Genomic DNA, 27,149 nt, shown 5'->3' with positions numbered 1-27,149 from the left:
TGTGCTCCACAGACTTAGGCCTCATTCATATGAGCCGCATGCCGCGATGACTAGAGGAGAATCACGGCATGGATCCCCTAATATAAGTGCAGCCCCCCCAGCAGCAGAGATGACAGGAGTGCATAATGTGTGCTCCTGTCATCGCATCTGATAACTACTCACCTATCACCCGGTGCTGGCCGGCTTATAAACGTTCACCAGAAGTGGCATGAACTTCACTGGTTCGTGCTGGCACTGGGAGAAGAAGGCAGGGTAGTCCACGCCACTTCTGCCGAACATGTACGCCGACTGACACAGGGGGAGTAAGTGAGTAGTTGTCAGATGCGATGACAGGAGCACATTATGTACAACTGTCATCTCTGCTGGCAGGGGGCTGCACAATGGGGGATCCATGCCGCTTTCCGCACTAGGACATGTCCTATTTTTTCGCGGTTCGGATCATGGTGGGGGTCGCAGCACGAACCGTATGAATGGCTGCATTCACTTGGATGGTTGCTAAAATAGTCCATGGTCGCGGATCCATGACCACGGACAATTTTTCGGGATGTGTGAATGCAGCCGTAAAGGGGAACTTCACATAAGGAAAACTTGTTTTCTATTAAAAGTACATTAAAAAATTATATAAATGTGTCTATACAATGTATTACCATATCTGTGCGGTTCTGCCACACTGGGAGCTGTTCAAAATCCAGGAAGTGAAGAAAAATGGCTTCTGTGCCAATCCACATTGTCTCCTGTTCCCACTGCTCTCCCACCTTAGGAGACAAATATTCCATGCCTCTGTCTCACATTGTGTATGGTGCTGAGCACAGGCTGATTATGCAGACAGGGGGCAGGGCATGATGTCACAGGAGGCGCGGCTAGATCCCCCAATCCCCTGAGTGATTCACCATCTCTGACCGGCCAGAAGCAGCTGCTGCACTGATTTCACAGATTGTGCAAAAGTCTGCAGTGAAATTAGGGCTGTGTTCACACATGTTTAGAGTTTCATTGCAGTAATGCAGAACAGTCACAAAAATGATGCAGTAACACAAGTAAATTATACTTAATGACAGAGAGAATCAGAGCCGACACTGCCAATCCCACCTGGAGAAAAAAATTAGACATAAACAATACATGCCATTTAAGATAGTATTGGATAAACTCCTTATTGTGGGGCTCAACTTCAAAGATAAAAAAAATGCTTGATCATAATGTGTGTGTGGAAATGAAAAGAAAAAAAAATAAAATTCAAAAAGTTCTTTACTTTATTCCAGGTAGAGAATACAGCATACTGTGTGGTGGTACAGGTAGTAACTGTGTGCTGTGTGGGTGGGACAACAATGAAATGATAAAGTACTGAAAATAATTCAGTAACACAATGAATGTGCAATTTGTGAACACAGCCTAGATGTTCTGCAACAGATTTGGGTGGGGAATGGGCAGGGTGGAGGACAGTGATGAACAGCTGAAGGAAAGCATTGCATTCTGGAACCAGTACTGCATTCTGGGAACTGCTCAACCATGAAGTACAGAAACACAATACAGAACAAAAACCCTTAAAAAATTTTTTGGTAGTTTTGGATTTTTGGTAGTTTCAAAACTGGGATAGATAGGTAAGTAATGCTATATGCTTCTGCAGAGGTTTCATTTTTTTTAAACTCTACCTGGAATTCCCCTTTAATATAGAGCCTGACTCCTGCAACAAGATAGGGAGAGCAGCATGCCGGAAAGTTCAGCCCTCACACCTCAAAAATGTCAACAAATCAACAGATTATTACATTCAAAATATTCATCACCGATACACAGGAAAGTGATGTGATTCAAGAGCATCCTGGTTTTGCTAACCCCTTGAAATACAAAATGATTTATTCTATTTTTTTTTTTTTTTTTAGTTTTTCAGTCTCTCTCCTAAATTAGATGTTTATTTTTCAATAAAGGCCTTTATCGACCTGAAAACGTGTGAACACATAATGTACAGTAAAAAGCATTTCTTGTAACAACTGATATTACAACACAAATTTACATAAATACACTTGCATTAAAACAACAAAGCGTAATAAAGAAATAATTTTTTATTATTATTATTTAGTTAATATTACTGCATTTCCCCCTACATCTTATACATTATCTAAATGGTATACAGATTGTGGTATAATTAACACAAGATAATTCACAAAAGTACACTAAAATACAAAAAAACACAACTAGAGATGAGCGAACCAAGCCACCCGAACCCAGATTCATTTTGAACTTTGCAAAAAGTATGGCTCACTACCTGACTGAACTTTCTGCAAAGTTTGGAGGGGTTCATGAAGATGACGTCACTTATGTAGAAAAAAAAAAAAAAAAGGAGAGACAGCCGACTTATAGACAATCATAGGCCAAGGTGCTGTCCCTTCCCAGTCAGCATGTGATTAGCTAAGCGGGTGCTCATCATAGAAGATGCTAGGGAGGGACCGGAGAAGGAGGACATATAAGTATAAGGAGTTTAGAAACCACATTAAAACTGTTAAAAACCTGCAGACGTTTATCTGTTTAAGGTTACAAACACACTTGGCGGGTCTGCAGCGAGTCTCCATGCTGCGTTTTTGCAGCGAGACTCGCTGCAGATCCTGGCCCTATACTTTTAATGGCAGACAAACACGCAGCAGGGATGTACATCCCTGCTGCGAGATTGTCTGCAGCCCTCCCCATTTACCCCCCGGCCGCCGGAGCTGATACTTCACCTGATCCCGGCTCCGGCGGTTCCCGATGTCTTCAGTAAGCCGGAGCAGGGACCAGGTGAAGTATACGCTCCAGCCAGCCGCCCGCCCGATCGCCCCCCCCCCCCCCGCAGCACCGATCGCACGCCCCCCCCCGCAGCACCCCCCCCCCCGCAGCCCCGGCCGCTCGATCGCCCCCCGGCAGCACCGATGGGATGGGGCGCGTGCGATCGGTGCTGCGGGGGGGCGATCGGGCGGCCGGGGCTGCAGGGGGGCAGGCGAGCGATCGGTGCTGCGGGGGGCGTGCGATCGGGCGGCCGGGGCTGCAGGCTGGAGCATATACTTCACCTGGTCCCCGCTCCGGCTTGCTGAAGACATCGGGAACCAACGGAGCCGGGATCAGGTGAAGTATCAGCTCCGGCGGCCGGGGGGTTAATGGGGTGGGCTGTAGACAAACTCGCAGCAGGGATGTACATCCCTGCTGCGTGTTTGTCTGCCATTAAAAGTATAGGGCCGGGATCTGCAGCGAGTCTCGCTGCAAAAACGCAGCATGGAGACTCGCTGCAGACCCGCCAAGTGTGTTTATAACCTTAATGCGGTTCGGTTCGGCATGAACCCGAACTTCACATGAAAATTCGGCAAACCTGCCAAACTAAACTTTTGAAAGGTTCACTCATCTCTACACATAACACAAAAAGCATATGTTCACAGAACAAATATACTATTAAGAAATTTGACTCAAACAAATGTAATTCCTTTTACTTCAGGGGGTAGATAATCTTGATCAACTGGCCCACTATACCTAGGGTTATATTTGTAGCCTTTTGCATAACCCAAATTCTTCATTAGCTTTGTTGGTGCATTCCGCAAATGGAGTGGAACTGATGGTAATGGCCCCTTATAGTTTTTTAAGTGCTCTTTTACCTTGTTGTATGCACTATATGCTTCAACTGATTTTGGGGCACGGGCCAAATACATGACACACTGAGCCAGTATTACCTGTAAATTCAACATATAAAGTAGAGCTCATTAGCTAATAAGTAAAGTACATAAAAGTAATATATAGTAAATATAACTAAATTTCTAACCCCATAAAGTGAATCTGTACAAAAATGCCACTCCTTTCCTCAAACCTCTAGTACCATTGGATAGCCGCCTTCAATCCATGACCTGTCCTGGAATTCGTCAAGCTGCTGATTAAGTTATTTTCTTTAAAAACATCTTTTAATCCAGCTCGCTGTGTCCAAGAGGCAAGGCATAGTGTCTGTGCCCTTGACTTGCCTCTTCGGTCCTACCCCACAGCCTCCTTGCCTCAAGTTATGGCCTCTGGGCAGAATTATCTTCTTCGCTTGCTTGCAATGGAACATGCGCTAAAGTGGGAGGCACCGAAGAAAATATTCCTGCCCAGGGGACATTGCTTGAGAGAAGGAGGGCATGGAGGAGGACCAAAGCGGTACCGCATGAAAGCTCTAGTCCCCGCCTCTTTGACATCACACAGTTGGAATAAAAGATATTTTTTTTAAAAAAAATGGCATCAGTAGCCAAATGGACCCCAGAACAGGTCATGGATTGAAGACTGTACTGGCAGTTTGGGGCTTTTGGATACAGATTCGCTTTTAACACCCTATCAATTTGGGTCTTCAGGACAAAGACTCATTTTTCAAACATGTTTTACTTTATGCGTTAAAAACTGTGATTATTTAACTTATCGAAGTTATTGTGGGACTGTTTTTTTTATGACACTGTACTTAATATTAGTCCAAAATTTTGCAACTGTTTTCAGAAATGTGCATCTGCTTGTAAGAAAGTTAGTCATGCAGCATAAGAGTTTATAATTCCTGTTTACAATAGGCCTAGCTTGTGTAGGCATAATTTGGTAAGCCCTTTTACTTTTCCAGGTCATAAGAAGGCTTATTTTAAACTCACACTGTGTTTTTGCTTTGATTTCGTTTAAAGAAAAAGATGCAAAAACAGATGGTAAAAACAGATGCTGTTGTATGCCATACTGCCAAATCCGACTTTTCTGAGGCAGATTGACAAAATACAGCAATTCTGGTGCTTTTTTTCCCTTTCTTTATAGCGTGCAACATCCTGTGTGGTAATAGGTATAGTATGGTATAGTTTTATAGTTTAGGGCGTTACAGACATGGCAATATAAAACATAGTTTTTTTTATGTAACTATTTTGTATGGGGAATAAAATGTCATTTTTTATTTGGCGGTAGGATGGGGGACATTTGTTTGCTTTACTAGTGTACTTTCACTATTGATCTACTAATCACTGATACAATACATTGCATTACCATTATTCTGACAGGAAATCTACACAATCATACCTCCGGCATGGCTATGTAGAGGCATATACATGGCAAGCCTGGGGCCTTCAGGCATGTAGACATTTCAGGAGAAGGAGACAAGTTTGCTAAATTAAATTGGATTTGCAAAAATATTAAATTTGAAAAGCCCTACAAGTTTAAGGCTATGTTCACACTACGTATATTTCAGTCAGTATGGTCGTCCTCATATTGCAACCAAAACCAGGAGTGGATTAAAAACACAGAAAGGATCTGTTCACACAATGTTGAAATTGAGTGGATGACCGCCATTTAATGGCAAATATTTGCTGTTATTTTAAAACAACGGCTGTTGTATTGAAATAATGGCAGTTATTTACTGTTATATGGCGGCCATCCACTCAATTTCAACATTGTGTGAACAGATCCTTTCTGTGTTTTTAATCCACTCCTGGTTTTGGTTGCAATATGACGACCACAATACTGACTGAAATATACGTAGTGTGAACCCAGCCTAACTCTATCTGAGAAGGAAATACCCCTTTAACAAAAATATTTAACTGAATATTTATTACCCTGAATCTGTAACAAACATTTCAACGATTTTCAAAGAGCCGTACACCTCTTAGTATATCCTATATATGGGAAAAGGGGACGGAGTTTTATTTAAGACTGGCATAAGAGTACACCAGTCTTGATAAATGTCACCCACTGGTGTTTGCGAAAAGTTTTTAGCATTGGGCCATGAAAATGTAAATATTTTCCAATGAAATAAAATGTTAACTTAATTTTAGCAAGGAACACAGGAGTATTAATACCCTCAAATTTGTTATCCAGTATGACCATGAACTGCTGTTCATGGGCTACAAAGGGGTACTGAGCACTTTGACCTCACAAGTGTTTCCAGAGCTTAAACCCCTGCTGCCACTGCACTGTAAGTTAACGTAGCGGCAGTATATACCTGATGCTGCAGCAATATTAATTAAGTTCACAGAATAACACGGGCACAGCTTCTGTGCCTGTGTTATCCTGTGAACTTAATTAATATTGCTGCAGCATTATTGTTTCATCCACGGCAAATCCCAGCTATAACTAATAGCCACCCGCTGCAACAGTGAGCAGTGAAGCAGTGTTCCAATGCTGACAGTTAACCCAGTTTTAGTGCGACCATAGCATTTATAGAGCTACGGAGGAAGAAATCTGTTCACTATGTTCACAAACGGGTCCCTGCAAAACGATTTCAGAGTCCCGATGGTAGCCATGGAAAATAGAAGCTGGAAGGGGGGGGGGGTGTTAGAGATCGTGGCAGTGCTTTTCAGGTTAGGTTATAACCTGAGAAGCACTGCTGCGATCTGTGCCTGCTCTCCTCCCTCCCCTGCCGCTGTCACAAGCTTCCCTGAGCTAGCGGCAGATTAAAATCCAGTGCTGCAATGACAGAACCAGATCGGTTCTGTCATTGCAATAGAAGCTGCTATGATGCTTCTATTGCAATAACAGAACTGGGTTCTGTCATTACGGCACAGGATTTCAATATGATGCCTTCTCAGGGGAGCTTGTGACAGCAGCAGGGGAGGGAGGGGAGCGGAGTGGACACAGATATCAGCTTCAGCATATGAAGCTTTTGAAGATTTTGATCCCAGAGCTGAAGTATGAAATATGACCTGGACATTGAGTAATTAATGGTCATGAAAGGATTAAAGGGGTTTTCCAGGATTAGAAAAACATGACTGCTTTCTTCCAGAAACAGCATGTTTCCTGCCCTCAGTTTGGGTGTATTTTTGCAGCTACTAGTTCAACTTGAAGTGAAAGCAGCTGAACTGCAATACCACATGAGGACAAGAGAGGTGTTCTTCTGGAAACAAAAGTAGCTGGGCTTTTTCTAATCCTTAATAACCCCTTTAACCCTTTAAGGACGGGGCCAATTTTCGTTTTTGAGTTTTCGTTTTTTCCTCCTTGTGTTTAAAAGGCCATAGCACTTGCATTTTTCTACCTAGAAACCCACATGAGCCTTTATTTTTTGCATCACTAATTGTACTTTGCAATGACAGCCTGAATTTTTGCATAAAGTACACTGCGAAACCAGAAAAAAATTCAAAGTGTGGTGAAATTGAAAAAAAAAACCCTGCATTTTTTTTATTTGGGGGGTATTTGTTTTTACGCCATTCGCTCTGGGATAAAACTGACTTGTTGTGCATGTTCCTCAAGTCGTTACGATTAAAACGATATGTAACATGTATAACTTTTATTGTATCTGATGGCCTGTAAAAAATTCAAACCATTGTTAACAAATATACGTTCCTTAAAATCACTCCATTCCCAGGCTTATAACGCTTATATCCTTTGGTCTATGGGGCTATGTGAGGTGTCATTTTTTGCTCCATGATGTGTACTTTCTATCTTACTTGCGTATATGCGACTTTTTGATCTCTTTTTGTCACAATTTTTCTGGAGTTGATGCGACCAAAAATGCGCAATTTTGCACTTTGGGATTTTTTTGCGCTTACGCTGTTTACCGTGCGAGATCAGTAATGTGATTAATTAATAGTTCGGGCGATTACACATGCGGCGATAGCAAACATGTTTATTTATTTACTTTTATTTAAAACATGGGAAAAGGGGGGTGATTCAGACTTTTATTAGGGGCGGGGGCTTTTCACTAATAACAATACTTTTTTTTTTTTATTTACACATATACTAGAAGCCCCCCTGGGGGACTTCTAGAATATACACTTTGATCTCTCATTGAGATCTTTGCTGTATATTATACAGTAAAGATCAATTAGATCGGCACTCGTTTGCTTTCGGCTGCTGCAGCCGAAAACAAACGAGTGCCGAGCCTGGGTTGGCGCCATCTTGGAGCGGACCCCAGCCGGCAGCACACACGGAGATCGCTCCTCCGGGACAACTTCCCGGAGGAGCGATCTCCCCCCCTAGACACCAGGAAAGTGCTGCTTCCGGTAATCGGAGGCAGCTGTCAACTTTGACAGCTGCCTCCGATTACCTGATTAGTGGGCACGGCGATCAGACCCCGGCACCCGGGATCGCGGCGGCTCAGAGAGGGGTCGCCGCAAGGCCCCTCTCTGAACACCTCCTGGGGACATATGACGTACGGGTACGTCATATGTCCTTAAGAGGTTAAAGCGTCACTGTTTTTTTTTTTGCAGAAATCAATAGTACAGGTAATTTTAAGAAACTTTGTAATTGGGCTTATTAGGCAAATATGCCATTATCTGCATTCAAAAAGACTTCCCCCAGGTCCCCCCTCCCTCCTTTCTCTCATTCACTGCTCATTATCAGGAAATCTCAACTCTTTTACATCAGTCGAGCCCTGTGTAATCTATGGGGAGGGAGGAGGGAGATTAGTTGCCAGCAGAGAACAAAGGATTACACAGTGGGAGCTGTGTGAAAGCCAGTATTCAGAGGTCAGTGCTGAATTCAGAGGAGATAGCCTGGTGATGTACCTGTAAATTTTTTGGTGCCTCATGTCCCTCCACCCCTCCCCTCTCTATAGAGAACCATGAAGACAGGGGGAGAGCTTCAAACTGCTTTTTCATGATAAAAATGCATTTTTAGGCTATGTTCACACTACGCTTTTCCTACATAGACCGAAATGTGTAAACAGGGCTATCTTTACAGCAAAAAATTCCTACAAGACTGATAGCTCACACCAAGATATAATAAACAATATACACTTTATTGATAATTCATGTGAAATTCATAAAAATACATATTTAAAATTCCAAAATCTTGATATAGACAGATTTGCACAGATGACATAGGTGGGCCACAGAGATCACCAGGACATAATTGAGCAGTGAGGGGAAGCGTAGTAAAATTAGTCAGGCGCCCAAACAAAGGGAGAAATTGATAAAGTGCACAGTGCTGTAGGATCAGGTGTCCAATCAACATGTGTAGCAGCAATAATAGTATATATTAAGGTGCACAGTGCTGTAAAGATACTATATATGAAATCTCTGATATATGGGCGACTGAGGTGATTACACATATACACAGTAATAGCGACAATGCCTAACCAGCTTCCAAACTAGTAGCATGCTAAAGTGCGGGATATACCTCAAGTCCGGTGACTGCGTGGTCCTCCTCCTCCCCAACGCACGTTTCGCGTTAGCTTGATCACGTGTCATCTGTGCAAATCTGTCTATATCATGATTTTGGAATTTTAAATATGTATTTTTATGAATTTCACATGAATTATCAATAAAGTGTATATTGTTTATTATATCTTGGTGTGAGCTATCAGTCTTGCAGGAATTTTTTTTATTTTTTTTATGTTCACACTACGTATATGTCCGGCCGCATATTTTATGCTGCTGGACATATACGTGTGAAACTCCGGCTGAGGATTTACGTAAGTTGTGGCCGGCTACGTACGGTCCGCGAACTTGCGCCCGTAGTCTACTTACGCTTCCCGAGCGCCGTACGTAGCGATCTGACAGCGGTCTTTTACTTGGATATCTTCGGCTAGCCCCGGACACCCCACAGAACCTTTTGGATTGGCAAATCAAAGTGCAGAAATGAAGAAATCACCACTCCGTACGGGACCGCATGTTGCACTACGGGCGTAAGTTACAGCATTTTCCGTCCTGAAACAATGGTCTGGTAAATTTTTTACGGCGCCGCATACGATCCGGGCGTAAGTTCTTACGTAGTGTGAACTGTGCAGCTGTAGATTGTATACTTTCCGTTGTATGCAAACTACGTAAATCTCCGGCCGCTTATTCATGGAACGCACTACGGCCGGAAACTTACGTAGTGTGAACATAGCCCCCGCTAATAAACCCAATAACAAAGTTTCTTAAAATCGCCTGTACTATTGATTTCTGTAAAAAAAATTAAACGACAGTGACACTTTAATGTGCATCAGATGCTGCAAAGCTAAAACTGCAATTTTTCCAGACACACCATTTCAGTGCATCATATCTTGTGCCCTGGAGATGTGCACCCCATACACTATTTTAAGATCTCAATTTTATATTGCCCTCTATAATTACTTTTTTTTAATCACTTTTGCACAATAAAAATCTTGAATTATTTGAATTTGTGCCACAGAATAGTGTCTTCATTTTCCAGTAGAGTCATAGGTTGTTACCAAGCTATCAGAAAATGGGCAAATACAAAACCCCACACTACTAAACACAAAAACAGACTATTTAAACTTTAAATAATTGCAATATTTGAGAAGACTTCTATTACGTTCTATAATCTTTCTGCATGCAAAATTTTTTAAAATGTACTTGTCCCCTCCCCCCTCTGTTCTTAAAGCTAAATAGCTGTCCCTGCACAAAAAGGAAAAGCACATTCCGTCACTTGACATTGCTCTAACACTTGTAGCCACAGATAATGAAGAAAGCTCTTGATAAGCAAAAGGCAAAGTGACTTACATCGCATTCCGGCATTCCAATAAAGTGGCAAGCTTGGTAAGCAGACACTGCCTGAGGTAAAGCCAGGGGATCTGCTAGTCCTGGAGAAAAATAATATAACATTTATACAAGTTATTACATATTCAAACAAGTAATCAGGCTTTGTTTCATACAAAACAAAAATGATCGACTTTTGAATCCCACGGTCTGCCTGCTGTGTGGAGAAGGTAAAGACAGCCCGAGGATTGCCTGGATAACATGTTTTCCAAGGCTGTATGCATGTTTTCCATGTGCTTCTCGGGTTGTCTCCATCCTTTCCACAAAACAGGCAGACAGTGTGATTCAAAAGCTGATCATTTTGCTTCGCACAAAGCTACACAAAGCCCGCTTTGCTTATCTCTACTTAATGAGCTTATTACAGTTTATTTTTATAACTTTCTAACATATACTGTATGGACAAAAGTATTACAACACAGATTTTAAAGGGGTAGTGTGGCGGTAAACAATTATTCACAGACTAACACACATTACAAAGTTATACAACTTTGTAATGTATGTTATGTCTGTGAATGGCCCCCTTCCCAGTGTCCCACCACCCCGTGTACCCGGAAGTGTGGTGCGCTATACATACCTGTCACGTGCCGACTCGTCTCCGATCTTCAGCCTGCGACGTCGTCTTTGGACGGCCCGGCCGAATCCCTCCGAGCGTCCTGAGTGCTGGCTGCCCTCTTCAGCGTCATCAGATGCTCAGCCGCGATTGGCTGAGCATAACTGTGCTCAGCCGATCGCGGCTGAGCAGCCGATGACGCGGCAGAGGGCGGCCGGCACTCAGGACGCTCGGAGGGATTCGGCCGGGCCGTCCAAAGACGACGTCGCAGGCTGAAGATCGGAGACGAGTCGGCACGTGACAGGTATGTATAGCGCACCACACTTCCGGGTACACGGGTGGGGGTGGTGGGGCACGGGAAAGGGGGCCATTCACAGACATAACATACATTACAAAGTTGTATAACTTTGTAATGTGTGTTATTCTGTGAATAATTGTTTACCGCCGCACTACCCCTTTAAGTACCAAACCAGGTGTGTGTCCAGTCCCATTGCCACAGGTGTAGGAAGTCAAGCAGCTACCAATGCTGTCTGCCTCTAGAAACTTCTGTGAAAGAATGAATGCTAAGAAGCTGAATAAATGGAAGCATTAAAAGGTGTTATCCAGCGCTACAAAAACATGGCCACTTTTCCCTCTACTTTTGTCTCCAGTTCAGGTGTGGTTTGCAATTAAAGCGTAACTGTAATTTTTTTTTTTTTTTTTGCAGAAATCAGTAGTATAAGCTATTTTAAGAAAGACTATAATAGGTTTTATTAGCCAAAAAAGCCTCTTTCTGTATTCAAGAAGCAATTTCCCAGCCCCCCCCCCCCCCCCCCCGGCTTCTTATCTGTAGATTATCAGGCAAATCCGTCTACATTACAGAGAAGCCAGTGAAGACGGGTTCTGCTCTCTCCATTATATCCCTATGGAGGGGGGAGGGGCCGAGGGAGATGAGTGAGCAGGAAGAGAAGACCTGAAAGTCAGCTGTTTGTAGACTGTCTGAGCATCCAAAACACAGGATTCAGGAGTCAGAAAGGTCAGTTGTTATCTAGGAACTTTCTGAGAGAAGATTGCAGGGTGTTGTGCTGTGCAGGACTGCTCCGTGCTCACTCCTCTCAGCTCCTCCCCTCTCCATAGCCACATAACGGACACAGAAATCCTTCTTCTGAAGTGAGGGGGGAGCTAGGAAAACTGCTTTTTCAGTACGGAAGGAAACTCTTTTGGTAAATAAAACCTATTACAGAGTTTCTTAAAATCGCTTGTACTATAGATATTTATTGTTTTCAGAAAAATGACCCTGAAATGACAGTTACGCTTTGAGCTCCATTTACTTCAATGGAACAGAGTTTCAAAACCCCACCCAAACTGGAGACAACAGTAGGGGGAAAGTGGCCATGTTTTTGTGGTGTTGGATAACCCCTTTAACCCCTTAACGACATCGGGCGTAAACTTACGCCCTCGCGCCCTGGTACTTGGCGCATCAGGGCGTAAATTTACGCCCGATGTTTCCCCGATCGCTGCGTGTTCACACACAGCGGTCGGGGAAGATGGCCTGCTATAAATCATAGCAGGCCATCTTAGCTTCACGGCACGGGGGGTGGTTAACACCCCCCGTGCTTACGATCGCCGCTATAGGCTGATCAATTCAGATCAGCCAATAGCGGCGATCGGAACCTTTCCGGGTCATCGGCGACCCGATGACCCGGAAAAAAATGGCGGTCGGTGCTGTCCGAGGACGGCACCGACCGCCATTACTTTAAAAAGTAATGGTGATCGCCGTGCCACCGGCCCGATCGCCGTGAACGGCCGGCCGGCCGTTCACGGCGATCGGGCCGGTGGCACGGCGATCAGAGTCCCACAAAATAGTAAATACCTGCCCTGGACCCCTCAGCTAGGTAGCCGAGGGGTCCAGAGCAGGTATTTGTACATTACTCACCTGTCCCGGGCTCCTGATCGGCGTCTTCCGGGTTCGCGGCGTCCTCGTCTTCGTTCGGGTCTTCGGCTTCTTCCGTGACGTCACGTTCGGCTTCTCTCGGCTATTTTCGGCTCCAGCGTCGGCTTTTTCCGTATTTTGCGCCCTGCTGCCCTCTAGCGGCTGATATGTGTAATACACTTATCACCAGCTACAGGGATGTTCAGAATGTAGAATTTTTTTTTTTTTTTTTTCCCAAATGTTTTTTTTTCTATTTTCCGCACCCTATCGCCGCTGAGTGTTGATCAGCATCGCACGAAAGTGCGCTGCTAATCAGCAACTCCTCCCTTTTGGCGTAGGGTGTTTTTTTTCTATATTCTACTGCCACAGTCTGCTAATAAGTGCCGCACATAAGTGCGGCATTTATCAGCAACTCCTTTGTTGGCGTAGGTTTTTTTTTTATACTTACTGTAAAAAAACACGTAAAAAACACTACATTACACCACACTACATTGAATAAAGTTTGACACTACACCACTACATACCCCATATACCAATCCCTATATAAAGATGGCCCCCAGGGTGTTTTCGGCGTCAGAGGGATACGCTATTATTGCCTCCGACACCGAAACAGCCAGTGAGGATAAATGGGGGGATCCTTCTTTCCTCCATTCATCCTCATCATCCAGTGACATGTCTGGGGGTAGCGTAGCGTACGCTGCCCCCCAGACATGTCTTTTCCGCCAGTACCGTCCCAGTAAGAGATGACGGTATGGAGTGAAATTCTACAAACTCTGTGACAGTACCTCAGGGTGCACTTACAGATTTAGGGTACGTGCACACTGCGGAATGGCGAAGGATAACCCTTTGTGCATTCCGCAGCTGGCACCCGCCGGCGGACTGATGCGGGCGCATGTCTCTACCCGTGTCATAGACTCTATTCTATGCACGGGCGGAATCCGTCGTCCATCCAAAGAATGAACACGTTGGACGGAGAGTGGAATCCGCCCGTGCATAGAATGGAGTCTATGACACGTGTAGAGACGTGCGCCTGCATCAGTCCGCCGGTGGGTGCCAGCTGTGGAATGCACAAAGGGTTATCTGTCGCGATTCCGCAGTGTGCATGTACCCTTAGAATGTATGTAGGAAGGGACACCCGAATGCAGCCCCCAGATGCCCCCTCCCCCCCCCCCCCATCCTCGGAGTTAGTGGGAAGATCGTCCGGGAACTGATCTTCCCACTGCTGGATAAAGGTCACCACCTGTACGGGGATAACTTTTATACCAGCACCCCCTCTTCTGGTCCCTCGCTGCCCGAGCTACTGTAGCTTGCGTCACGATCCGAACATATCAGAAGCCGTAATAGAACCCTAATATTTAGCAGCCATGGAGCGGACCCAGCGCTTCTGGATATGAAGGACCCCGTATCGCACCAGGACAACATTTTCCAGGTGACGTCCCCCACACTGGAGAAAGGGAGACCCCAGAAGAAGTGCAGAGTGTGGCGTAACAGGGGGATCAGGAAGGACACCATTTTCCTGTGTGACACCTGTCCTGATCACCCCGGCCTCTGCATACTGGATCGCTCCAAGGCGCACCACACGTCACTGGGGTTCTACATTATCTAAATTCTGTCCCTTATTCCTATTTCAGGGGTCACGTTGATCCAGGGATTATTCTGATCGCCATTATCGAGTCGGGAAGGAATTTTCCCCTGTGATGAGGCTACTGTCGTCTGCCTCACGAGGGTTTTTTGCCTTCCTCTGGATCAACACAGGTTGAGTTTGATGGACACCTGTCATTTCCAACCTTATAAACTAATAATTGGCCCAATACCCCCAAATAAATTAGAATTGTCCCTTTTCCCCAGCTAAGTAGGTATGGCCGCCATTCCCATTAGAGGATGCCATGATGCAATTACAAAGCCTCTGTGCGGCCAGGACAGTAGAAACCCCCCACAAGTGACCCCATTCTGGAAACTACACCCCATAAGGAATCTAACAAGTGGGGCAGCGGGGATATGGCCCCCTGGTGACGGCCACATTTGGGACGTGAAAATGAAAAAAAAATTTTTTTTTTATTTTCTCTGCACATGTTCTACGTAAGTGCCCGTCACCAGTGGGGTCCATATGCTCACTGCACCCCTTGTTAGATTCCTTATGGGGTGTAATTTCCAGAATGGGGTCACTTGTCGGGGGTTTCTACTGTCCTGGCAGCACAGGAGCTTTGTAATTGCGACATGGCCTCCATCCTCCATTCCAGCCTCTAAATGGCGCTCTGTCCCTTTGGTGACTTGCCCTGTGCCCATATGGCACATTATGCCCACATGTGGGGTATTTTCGTACTCAGGGGAAACTACCCTACACGTTTTGTGTTCATTTTCTTTTTTAACCCCTTGTGGAAATGGAAAAAAATCAAGGCTAGACCAACATTTAGTGTAATTTTTGTAAAATTTTTACTCTAAATCATTAATCTTGTCATGATTTTTTCATTTTCACAAGGGGTTAAAAGATAAAAAAAAACATTTAATGTGTAGAGCAATTTCCCCTGAGTACGGAAATACCCCACATGGACATAAAGCGCCATGCGGGTGCAGGGTAAGCCTCCGAAGGGAAGGAGCGCCATTTGGTTTTTGAAGGCTGGATTTGGATGGAATGGATTTCGAGGGGCCTTGTTGCATTCAAAAGGCCCCTGTGTTGCCAAGACAGTTGAAACCCCCCACAAGTGACCCCATTATGGAAACTGCACCCCTCAAGGAATGTAACAAGGGGTGTAGTGAGCATATGGACCCCACTGGTGACGGACACAAATGTGGAACAATGTGGCGTGAAAATGAAATATTACATTTTTTACACTATAATGTTGGTTTAGCCTTGAATTTATCATTTTCAAAAGGGGTTAAAAGAGGAGAAAAAAAACAAAATGTGTAGAGCAATTTCCCCCCGAGTCCGTAAATACCCCACATGTGGACATAAAGCGCCATGTGGATGCAGGGCAAGCCTCCGAAGGGAAGGAGCGCCATTTGGATTTTGGAGGTTGGATTTGGCTAGAATGGATGATGAACGCCATGTCGCATTTACAGAGCCCTCGTGCTGCCAAAACACTGGAAACCCCCCACAAGTGACCCCATTCTGGAAACTGCACCCCTCAAGGAATCTAGCAAGGGGTACAATGAGGATATGGACCCCTTGATGACGGGCACATTTGTGCCATGAAAGTGAAAAAATGAAATTTTTCCCTTTCACGTCACATTGTTCCACATTTGTGCCCGTCACCAGTAGGGTCCATATGCTCACTGAACCCCTTGTTAGATTCCTTGAGGGGTGTAGTTTCCAGAATGGAGTCACTTGTGGGGGGTTTCCAGTGTCTTGGCAGCACGAGGGCTCTGTAAATTCGACATGGCCCTTGAAATCCTTTTCAGTGAAATTCAGCTTCCAAAAGCCAATTGGCGCTCCTTCCCTTTGGAGGCTCGTCCTGCGCCCCCTTGGCACTTTATCGCCACATGTGGGGTATTTCCGTACTCGGGAGAAACTGCGCTACACATTTTTTGTCTTTTTTTGCCTCTTATCCCTTTAAGAAAATGAAAAATTGAAGGCTAGAACAACGTTTTAGTGTAAAAAATAAATTTTTCTTTTTTCACGCCATATTGTTCCGAAAATCTGTGAAGCACCTGTGGGGTCCAAATGCTCACCGCACCCCTTGTTACATTCCTTGAGGGGTGTAGTTTTCTAAATGGTGTCCCTTTAGGGGTGTTTTTTAGGTTTTGGCACCCCAGAGCCTCTGCCAACCTGAAGTGGTACAGTCAGAAATGACCAAATATAACAGAGGCGTTGAAATTCACTAGGCGCTCCCTTATATCTGAGGCTTGTGGTTGCGTCAAATAGCGCAATAGGGTCACATATGGGGTATTTCTATAAACTGCAGAAACGGGACAATAATTATTGGGGTGCATTTCTCTGGTAATAGGTTTATAATTATGAAAAATATTGGATTACAATAAAATCTCTGCACAGAAAATTAAAATTTTCTAATTCCTTACACACTTAGCTTTTATTTCTGTGACTCCCCTAAAGGGTTAAAACACTTTCTGGATATGCTTTTGCAGAGTTTGGGGGGTGCAGTTTCTGAAATGGGGTGCTTTGTGGGGCTTTCTAACATACAGGCCCCTCAAATACACTTTAAACCTGAACAGGTCCCTAAAAATATCTGATTTTGAAATTTTACTGAAAATTTGGAAATTTGCTGCTAATGTTTTAAGCTTCCTATTGTCTAAAAAAAGATGAAAGATAGTTTAATAAATGCCGCCAACATAAAGTAGACATGTTGCTAATGCTATTTAATATATAATTTATGTGGTATAACCACTTTCTGTATACGCAAAAAAGTTTCAAAGTTGGAAAAATGCATTTTTTTCACATTTTTTCACATTATTTGGGTTTTTTTCATAAAGATTTGTTATGAGTATCGACTCCAATTTACCAGAAATGTAAAGTACAATATGTCACGAGAAAACAATCTCAGAATCAGACGGATAGGTAAAAGCATCCCGAAGCTATTAATGAATAAAGTGACACTGGTCATATTCATAAAATTTGTCTCTGTCATTAAGGCCATTTCAAGCTCTGTCCTTAAGGGGTTAAGCAACTACAGCAAATTGGCCATGAGGTGTCTTATTACGAAGAGTTACAGACTGGAGTTCAAAGATGCATAGTAACAGCCAAGCACTTTTGCCTCCAACCCTTTCCTGATAGTCTGTAAGCTCTTGTGAGCAGGACCCTCACTCATGTATGGTTTATAATTACTTGTTTTTCTATGTTATGTCTCTTTATGTCTATGTATGTACCCCCAGAAATGTAAAGTGCTGTGGAATCTGTTTATCCTTTTTTGGTGGCGCCAGTAGGGGATATGCCTCATCGTAAGCTAATAGTGTGTATTCTTTTCTTTGTGTAAGAATATGGAATACATAAGGGGAAAATAATGTAAGATCACTTTATTTAAAATGGTAAATAATTTATTTAGATATAAAAGATATATTTAACCCATTCCCTCCGCAGGACTTACTGGCACGTCCTGCAGCGGGTGGGGAGGTTCAGAGAAGGGTCACACTGTGACCCCGCTCAGAACTGCCGCGATCCTGGCTGCTTTCTGCAGCCTGGGACCATGGCTATTAGCGGGCACGGACGAACTCGGCACCCGCTAGTTAGGACAGTTAAATGCAGCTGTCAAGCATGACAGCTGCATTTAAACGTCCTTTACAGCCCCTTCCCTGGTGTCTAGTGGCCGGATCTCCCCTCCAATATACTTGCCGGGCTGGGGCTCAGCGTCGGAATGACACTGATCCCAGCTCGGCAATCCATGTATCTGGTCTGCAGCAGATCAGATGGATCAATGCTCTATTATATACACAGCATTGGTGGGAGATCAGTGAAGTGTATATAGAAGTCTCCCAGGGGGCTTCTAATTACTGTAAGTGGGGAAAAAAAAAAGTTAATAAAAAAAAATCCCCTGCCCTAGTAAAAGTCAGATTTTTCCCCCCATTTTATAAATAAAATTAAATAAACAAACATATTAGGTGTCACAGCGTGCGTAATCGCCCAAACTGTTAAATTATCACATCTCTGATCTCGCACGGTAAACAGCGTAAGCACCAGAAAAATCCAAAGTGCAAAATTGCACATTTTTGGTCACATCAAATCCAGAAAAATTGTGATAAAAAGAGATCAAAAAGTCGCATATACGCAAGTAAGATAGAAAGTACACATCATGGAGCAAAAAATGACACCTCACATAGCCCCATAGACAAAGGATAAAAGCGGAATGACAATTTTAAGGAAAATTTAGTTTTTTTTAAAAGGTTTTAGTTTTTTTAAAAGCAGTCAAATAAAATAAAAGTTATGCAAGTTGCATAAAGTTGTAATCGTATCAACTCGAGGAACATAGCTAACAAGTCAATTTTACCATATGGCACATGGCGTAAACACAAAACCCCAAATAAAAATATTGAGTTTTATTTTCAACTTTACTGCGCATATAAATTTTTTTCTGCTTTCACAGCATATTTTATGCAAAAATTAAGTCTGCCACTGCAAAGTACAATTAGTGGCGCAAAAAATAAGGGCTTATGTGGGTCTGTAGGTGAAAAAATGCAAGCGCTGTGGCCTTTTAAACATGAGGAAAAAACAAAAACACAAAAATCAAAATTGGCCTGGCAAGGAAGGGGTTAATTAGAAAATGTGATATAACGCCCTCACAGCAGTTTTGCCTGACTTCTGCTTGCGCTGAATGACCGAGGCCATGGCAGTTTTGCCAAAGCAAAATATACAGCCTGATGGGCGGGGGTAAGACACTTACCTCCATCCTGCTGGATCGGCATTCTGTAGATAGAGTCTGCTCTCAGACAGACTATGTACAGATCGTTGGTAGTACATATCTATGCTATGCTATGGCATAGCATAGATTAGTATATGCAATCTATTGATTGCATGTTTGTATCCCAGAGAACACAGTACGGCACCACTCAAACTGTTCAGCTGATCACTGCTAGATGCACTTGCAGTTGCTCTCCATCCCATGCAGTGATTTTGTGATTGAATAAAAAGTACTTTACACCAGTAGATGCAGTGAGTGCCACTTCTTATTATTTCTTCTTTGCACTGTAATGATTGCATGTTTAAATGTAAAATAAAAAGGGTAAAAAAAATTGAAAAAGTTTTTAAAAATATAAAAAAAAACTATAAACCCCTCAATAAAAAGTTTAAAAACACCTCCGTGCCCATTATAAAAATAAAAATATGTAAAAAAAAAAAACAAAAAGAACATATTACATATTGTAGCGTGCAGAATTGTCTGATCTATTTAAATATAACATTATTATTACCGCGCAGTAAACGGCGTAAACGGCATAAACGGGGGGGGGGGGGGGGGGGCGGGAAGGATTTTTTAAAATTATGTATAAAAAGCAATCAAAATTTTTCTTTGCACCAATATGATACTAATAAACACCAGAGATCATGGCGCAAAAAAATGACACCCCAACCAATGTACCAATGACCTCGGTCATGAAGGGGTTAAATGCGAGGAGGAAAAAAAACTAAAGCGCAAAAACGGAAATTAGCTTGGTCCTTAAAGGATTAAATGATAGGCGTTCAGGTGAAAAGATAAATCGCTATGAAAAGCCATTAATATGATCATAATATATACTGATCCCTGTGAAATACCAATAACAATGGGGGCTTACACTGAAAGACTTGCAAACGATTAACAATTATTGATTTTGAAGTTAGCTGAAAAGACGCAATAAACATACAAATATTTGTTCATCATTTGATCATTGCTGAACTGAAGAATATTGCTTGAATTAGAACGATTTAACAACTTTTTGCACTATAATAGGCCTGTGCAAAAGGCCCTTTACAGATAGTAGCAGGGTGCGGTTACAGATCAGGCTCAGATAGTAGAGAGAAACTCTAGTGGACAGCTCACAGAGGCTACAGTTAAAGAGGAGAGCACATACAAGGCAGTCTGCAAGAAAGAATCATATAGGCTGTGTACAAGTATAGAGTTCATACAACGCAAAAGCTGTATATGTTCCATATACCGAGTCATTTTAGACAATTGTATGCTTTCAACTTGTGGAAGGCCCTTTTCTGTTCCAGTAGGCATGGTTGGGTGAGTTTGGTGATGAAGATTTTGAACCTGATCTCAACTCCATTGAACATCGTTGGTATAAACGAGACCCAGGCTATAGCTCAATTTTTCCTGCAATTTTGGTGAAATCGCAGTAAAAACGGAAAAACAGCAGAGAAATCATGGTAAAATGCATAAAAAATGCCACGTGTAAACAGAATAACCATTTAACCTTTACTAAGGTTGGGTTCACACCTAACGATCCGCTGAAGATTTCACACAGCGAGTTTGCAGCAAAATCCACTGCGGATCCTTCCCTGTCACTTTCAATGAGGTTACATACTTGCAGCGGGATGACAATGACGGTATGCAAAAGGCAGCACCTTTAACCCCCTACGGCCCGGTACAGACATTATGGATCTGTGCTTCAGCTTGCTTTGGGGGTTCCCTGCGCCTGAAAGTCCCGCTCAGCCAGTCAGTGCGCTGCCCCATCGCAGCCACTGAACTCCCCCTAGGGGTCCTTTTACAAGTACAGATAAAACACTGAGAACAATTAACTAATTTTTGTTCAGCATTTTTACCGTTACCACTTTTACACCAGAAGATTATTGTTTAAATTCAAACAATTCAACTTTTTTTTTCCACAAAAATCAGCCAGTGTATAAGGCCCTTAACACATAAAAAAAAAATCTGATGACACAAGAAAAGAAAAGAAAATACCTATATCTTCACTTGCGAATCTGACAAGACGCCTAGCCACATATAGTGGGTCTTCTCCACCTTGGAGCATTCGCCCAAGCCAATATAGTGAGGCATTCTGATCTGATCCACGCATGGACTTGTGTAGAGCAGATATACAGTTATAGTGTTCTTCTCCTACAATGTGAAATGATAGAGGAACATATAAAAATAAGTCACAATCTCAAACAATTAAAACATATATATGTTCACTACTGTTTTACCCCTTATAAGTAGGGATATTCCGAACCTAGTTTGGGTCGGGTTCGTACGAACCCGAACCCTCGGAAATGATTCCCGCTGTCTGCCCTCTCCGTGGAGATGGTGGATACAGCGGAAGGACCGCCTGGAGAACTGAGATACAGCCATAGCCATAGGCTGTATCCCAGTTTTCCAGACGGTCCTCCCGCTGTATCCACCCGCTGCACGGAGCGGGCAGACAGCGGGAATCAAATGCCGATCGTTTGGGTTCATACGAACCCGAACCTCGGCATATTCGGACCATCCCTACTTATAAGTCTTAGCTAAGGCTCAATTTGGGCGAGAGCACATGATACTCTTGTGCTATTTCTCTCCGGGGGGGGGGGGGGGGGTAAACCTTGATGAATGAGCATTTCAGATGTTTAGCACATATAGAAGCATTAAAGAAACAGCTGCAACGCTGAGAGACGAGTAATAAACAGAACACCAGACAGTGCAAATAAATGGCTGCTTCCTGGGCCGAGTATGATTATCCCTGGAAGCATACCAATAAATGATACATTTACATACCACGGAGGCGGCTTTTAATAACTTATTTTATGTTGTTTATCCTAATGTACTAAGCCAGGGAACCAAAAGAATTAGCAAGCAAACAAGTTTTTCTCCATAAATACTGCAGCTCTATACCTATTTATACAGGGGTTATCCTAAGATTACAACCTGAAAACTATCCACAGGATAGGTGATAAATATCTGTGTGATACGGCCTGACTGCTGGGACTCCCCTTTTCCACCTTTTATGTACTGTGGATTTGTTTAAGGTTACAAACACACTTGGCGGGTCCGCAGCGAGTCTCCATGCTGCGTTTTTGCAGCGAGACTCGCTGCAGATCCCGGCCCTATACTTTTAATGGCAGACAAACACGCAGCAGGGATGTACATCCATGCTGCGAGTTTGTCTGCAGCCCACCCCATTAACCCCCCGGCCACCGGAGCTGATACTTCACCTGATCCCGACTCCGGCGGTTCCCAATGTCTTCAGCAAGCCGGAGCGGGGACCAGGTGAAGTATATGCTCCAGCCAGCCGCCCGATCGCACGCCCCCCCCCCGCAGCACCGATCGCACGTCCCCCCCCGCAGCACCGATTGCACGCCCCCCCCCCCCCCCCGCAGCACCAATCGCTCGCCCCCCCGCAGCACCGATCGGGCTGTAGGTGGGCGATCGGTGCTGCCGGGGGGCGATCGGGCGGCCGGGGCTGCGGGGGGGGGGGGGGGGCGTGCGATCGGTGCTGCTGGGGGGGGGGGGGGGGTTCGTGCGATCGGTGCTGCGGGGGGGCGATCGGGCGGCTGGGGCTGCGGGCGGCTGGCTGGAGCATATACTTCACCTGGTCCCTGCTCCGGCTTGCTGAAGACATCGGGAACCTCCGGAGCCGGGATCAGGTGAAGTATCCGCTCCGGCGGCCGGGGGGTTAATTGGGAGGGCTGCAGACAAACTCGCAGCAGGGATGTACATCCCTGCTGCGTGTTTGTCTGCCATTAAAAGTATAGGGCCGGGATCTGCAGCGAGTCTCGCTGCAAAAACGCAGCATGGAGACTCGCTGCAGACCCGCCAAGTGTGTTTGTAACCTAAAGGGGTTATCCAGTGCTACAAAAACATGGCCACTTTCTTCCAGAGACAGCCCCACTCTTGTCTCCAGTTTGGGTGGAGTTTTGTTACTTAGTTCCATTGAAGTGAATGGAGCTTAATTACAAACCCCACCTGAACCAAAGACAAGAGTCATGTTGTCTCTGAAAGAAAGTGGCCATGTTTTTGTAGCACTGGATAACCCCTTTAAAGGGGAACTCCAGATAAGAAAAACTTGTTTTCTATTAAAAGTACATTAAAAGTTATATAGATGTGTCTATACAATGTATTACTATACCTGTACAGTTCTGCCACACGGGTAGCTGATAGAAATGCAGGAAGTGAAAAAATGGCCCCTGTGCCAATTCACATTGTCTCCTGCTCCCATTGCTCTCCCACCTTAGGAGACAAATCTTCTATGCCTCTGTCTCACATTGTGTGTATTTGCTGATGATGCAGACAGGGGGCAGGACGTGATGTCACAGGAGGCTTGGCTGGATCCCCCAATCCCAAGTGATTCACCATCTCTGACCGTCCAGAAGCAGGTGCAGCACTAATTTTACTGATTGTGATAAGTGGGGGACTGTGATAGTCAGCTGAGGGAAAGCATTGCATTCTGGGAAATGCTAAACCAGGAAGGACAGAAACACAATACAGAGCAAACCCCCCCCCAAACAAATGGATTTTTGGTAGTTTCAAAACTGGGATAAACAGGTAAGTAATGCCATATGCTTCTGCAGAAGTTTCATTTTTTTTTAACCTCTACCTGGAGTTCCCCTTTAATGTGTTCAACAGGTATGAACAGTACAACTGTTTGGTTTTATTAGTTTAGTTTATAATGCGGCTGTTATTTGTCATTAAATGGCGGCCATCCACTCAGTTTAAACAATGTGTGAACATAGCCTTTCTGTGTTTTCAAACAACTCCTGGTTTCGGTTGCAAAATACTGACAAAAATATTGTGTAAAACATAGCCTAAAGTTAACCTTTGTCAGGCTGCATAATTTTACAACGTTAACAGGCTGCAGAGGTACAATCGTACCTTCACATAAATCTTTAAATAAAAATCTTTAAAACATTTACATTCAGATAGCTTCATAATGGTTAAACAGCATAGACAAAGATATCTAATGATACCTATTTTTACCCTATATTCTCACAGTAGAGCCCACTGGTATGTCCTCATTATCATGACAAGGTTAACAATGTGTTGGCCCTATGGGCTTGCATTCATGTTTTCAACTTGCAGATTAGGACTGCAACAATATACCCAGGCATCTGCATGTGTTGTGCCAGTGCTGCAGGCGTCATGATGTCTATTCACTGACAACATAAAGCTTTTCCAGTGGGAGACAAAAAAAAGTATTAGTCTTACCGGTAAGACTGTTTCTCCGAAATCTTCACGGCAGCACCACAAGAGTTAACTCGTTTCCTAGGGACCGGAAAAGCACAACACGAGAGGTTAAAAGCACCTCCCCTTCCCACAATCACGAGTGTATTATAACCACTTCTGCCACCACGTGAGTACTAATATATATATAAAAATACATACATACATACATATACACACACACAGTATAGGGTGGGGTGTTGGTGCTGTCGTGAAGATTTCAGAGAAACAGTCTAAACGGTAAGACTAATACTTTTTTCTTTCCTCATCTTCACGACGGCACCACAAGAAAATGCCAACCATGTAGTCTATAGTGCTTCGTAAAGGTGTGCGGGGAGGACCAAGTGGCTGCCCGACAGATCTGGTCAATGGAAGCGGAAGCTCTTTCTGCCCAGGTGGTAGAGACAGCTCTGGTGGAATGGGCTCGGATTTGTAGAGGTGAAGTCAGGTTCTGAAGACTGTACGTCTGTTCAATAACATTACAAATCCATCGTGCTAACACACTTTTGGATACTTTTTTCCCTATTTTTTTTTTTACCTTGGAACTGTATAAATAATGACTGGTCCTTCCTCCAAGGACTGCAAATATCTACATATTGAAGAATAGTCCTTCTTAGGTCAAGTGTATGGAATTTTCGTTCCAAGTCATTTTTTGGTGAAGAGCAGAACGATGGTAAAATTATGTCCCGAGACTGATGGAAAGAGGACACGACTTTTGGGAGGAAATTTTAATCGGTCTTTAATACAATTCTATCCTCCTGTAATATTAAATATGGTTCACAAATAGTAAGAGCCTGCAGTTCTCCCACTCTTCGTGCAGACACTATGGCCACTAGAAAGGCAGTCTTGTAAGAGAGTAATTTTATATCTGCTTCCTCCAAAGGTTCAAAGGGTGCTCGGGTGAGTCCCTCAAGGACAGTGTTGAGATCCCAAGGTGGATGTAGGTTCTTTTGGGAAGGAGACTGACGCTGTGCACTTCTCATGAATTTCTTTATCCACCTGTGGTCTGCAATAGAGCAATCATAGATTGCAGAGAGAGACGCCACCTAAATCTTTAGTGTAGCAGGTTTAGGCCCTTCATAAGACCTGCTTGGAGAAAGTCAAGTATTTGCGCAATATTTGTTTCCAACTCTTCTGAAGTGTAGAAATTACGACATCAGAAAGACCCCTACTTCTCAGCATGCACATCTCAGGATCCATGCTGATAATTTGAGTGTCCGTAGGTCGGGATGAAAAGAGGGTCCTGAAAAAGAAGATCCGGTTCTTCCAGGAGAAGAATTGGGGGTTCTACTGCAAGACTTTGGAGAAGTCTGAACCAAGATCTTCTCGGCCAGAAAGGTACAATGAGTATTACCGAGGCCTTCTCCTTCAGAATTTTTCTGGAGGGTTCTTGGTATCAGAGGAATTGGAGGGAAAGCATACGCCAGGCTGAAATTCCATAGTTGGGATAGCGCATCTATCCCCTTCGCCCCGTCTCTGAGGTCCAGAGAGAAGAAATCTGGAGTCTTCTTGCTTTGAGCATTGGCAAATAGGTCCGCTACTGGATGACCCCATCTGTAGGTTAATTGCCGGAAGATTTTGTCGCTGAGGCACCATTCTCCTGGGTGAACTATGTGCCTGCTCAGATAGTCCGCACTGACATTTTATGAACCTTTGAGATGTGTGGCACTGAGAGATAAGATATTCTCCTCTGCCCAAAGGAAGATTTTTGCTGAGATGTTCTTCTTCGCACTGCCCTGATGGCGCAGATGGGCAACTGTTGTGATGTTGTCTGATAAAATCTGAACGTGACACTGTCTCAGCATATCTTCTGCCTGTTTAAAAGACATCCAGACTGCCAATAACTCTCTGAAGTTGGAAGACCTGGATCTTGTTTCTTGAGACCATTGGCCCTGGAGGAGACGGCCTTCTACTTGGGCTCCCCATTCCGATAGGCTTGCATCTGTAGTCATGGTAATTCTGGGATTCGGATTCCAATGGACCCCTTTTGAGAGATTTTCTGGACATTGCCACCATCTGAGGGATTTTAGGACCTTTGGAGAAATAGACATTAGTTTGTCCAGACCTGTCTGCTGATGATTCCAGCAGAAAGAATTTGTCCTTGCAATACTCTGGAGTGGGCCTGGCTCCACAGTACAGCTGGGATGCAGGCTGTAAAAGATCCCAACAGTGACATGGCTTCACGGATTTTCCATGACTTCTTCCTCCTGAAGCTATTTACCTTCCCGATCAGAGATAACTTTTTATCTGTAGGGAGATAAGACATTTGTCTGGAGAAATCCAAAAGGATTCCCAGAAATACCTTTTGTGTGCTTGGCACCAAGTCAGATTTTTCTTTGTTTATCAGCCATCCCAGGTTCCTCAGAAGGTTTGATGTCACCTCTAGGTTTTGGATAAGGTTCTGAGGAGTATGTGAAATTAAAAGATCATCCAGATAACATACAATGCTTATGCCTTTTAACCCTTAGAGGACCTGGCCAATTTCAATTTTTGTGTTTTCGTTTTTTCCTCCTTGTGCTTAAAAGGCCATAGCACTTGCATTTTTTCACCTAGAAACCCACATGAGCCCTTATTTTTTGCGCCACTAATTGTACTTTGCAATGACAGGCTGAATTTTTGCATAAAGTACACTGCGAAACCAGAAAAAAATTCAAAGTGTGCTGAAATTGAAAAAAAACCCAACACATTTATTTTTATTTTTTTTTTTACGCCGTTCG

The 27,149-nt window shown here is 43.8% G+C and overlaps 1 protein-coding gene across 3 annotated transcripts in view; it reads right to left on the bottom strand.

Moving 5' to 3' along the window:
- Nucleotides 1–3,416: 3,416 nt before the first annotated feature.
- WRNIP1 (WRN helicase interacting protein 1) overlaps nucleotides 3,417–27,149 on the bottom strand; it is an 89,414-nt gene continuing 65,681 nt past the window's right edge. For 2 of the 3 annotated variants that reach the window (XM_069958101.1, XM_069958099.1), the window contains 3 exons: nucleotides 21,202–21,357; nucleotides 10,380–10,459; nucleotides 3,417–3,683 (listed from right to left, as the gene is read on the bottom strand). In XM_069958101.1, coding sequence (XP_069814202.1) covers nucleotides 3,423–3,683; nucleotides 10,380–10,459; nucleotides 21,202–21,357 — 497 coding nt within the window. In that variant the 3' untranslated portion in view covers nucleotides 3,417–3,422. The remainder of the gene's footprint in view (nucleotides 3,684–10,379; nucleotides 10,460–21,201; nucleotides 21,358–27,149) is intronic. The other variant, XM_069958100.1, reaches the window with a different exon arrangement.

The sequence above is a fragment of the Dendropsophus ebraccatus genome, chromosome 2 (assembly GCF_027789765.1).
Source record: "Dendropsophus ebraccatus isolate aDenEbr1 chromosome 2, aDenEbr1.pat, whole genome shotgun sequence".
Lineage (NCBI taxonomy): Eukaryota > Metazoa > Chordata > Amphibia > Anura > Hylidae > Dendropsophus > Dendropsophus ebraccatus.
Note: the sequence above shows the minus strand (reverse complement) of the source record. Positions and strands in the feature narration are given on the sequence as shown.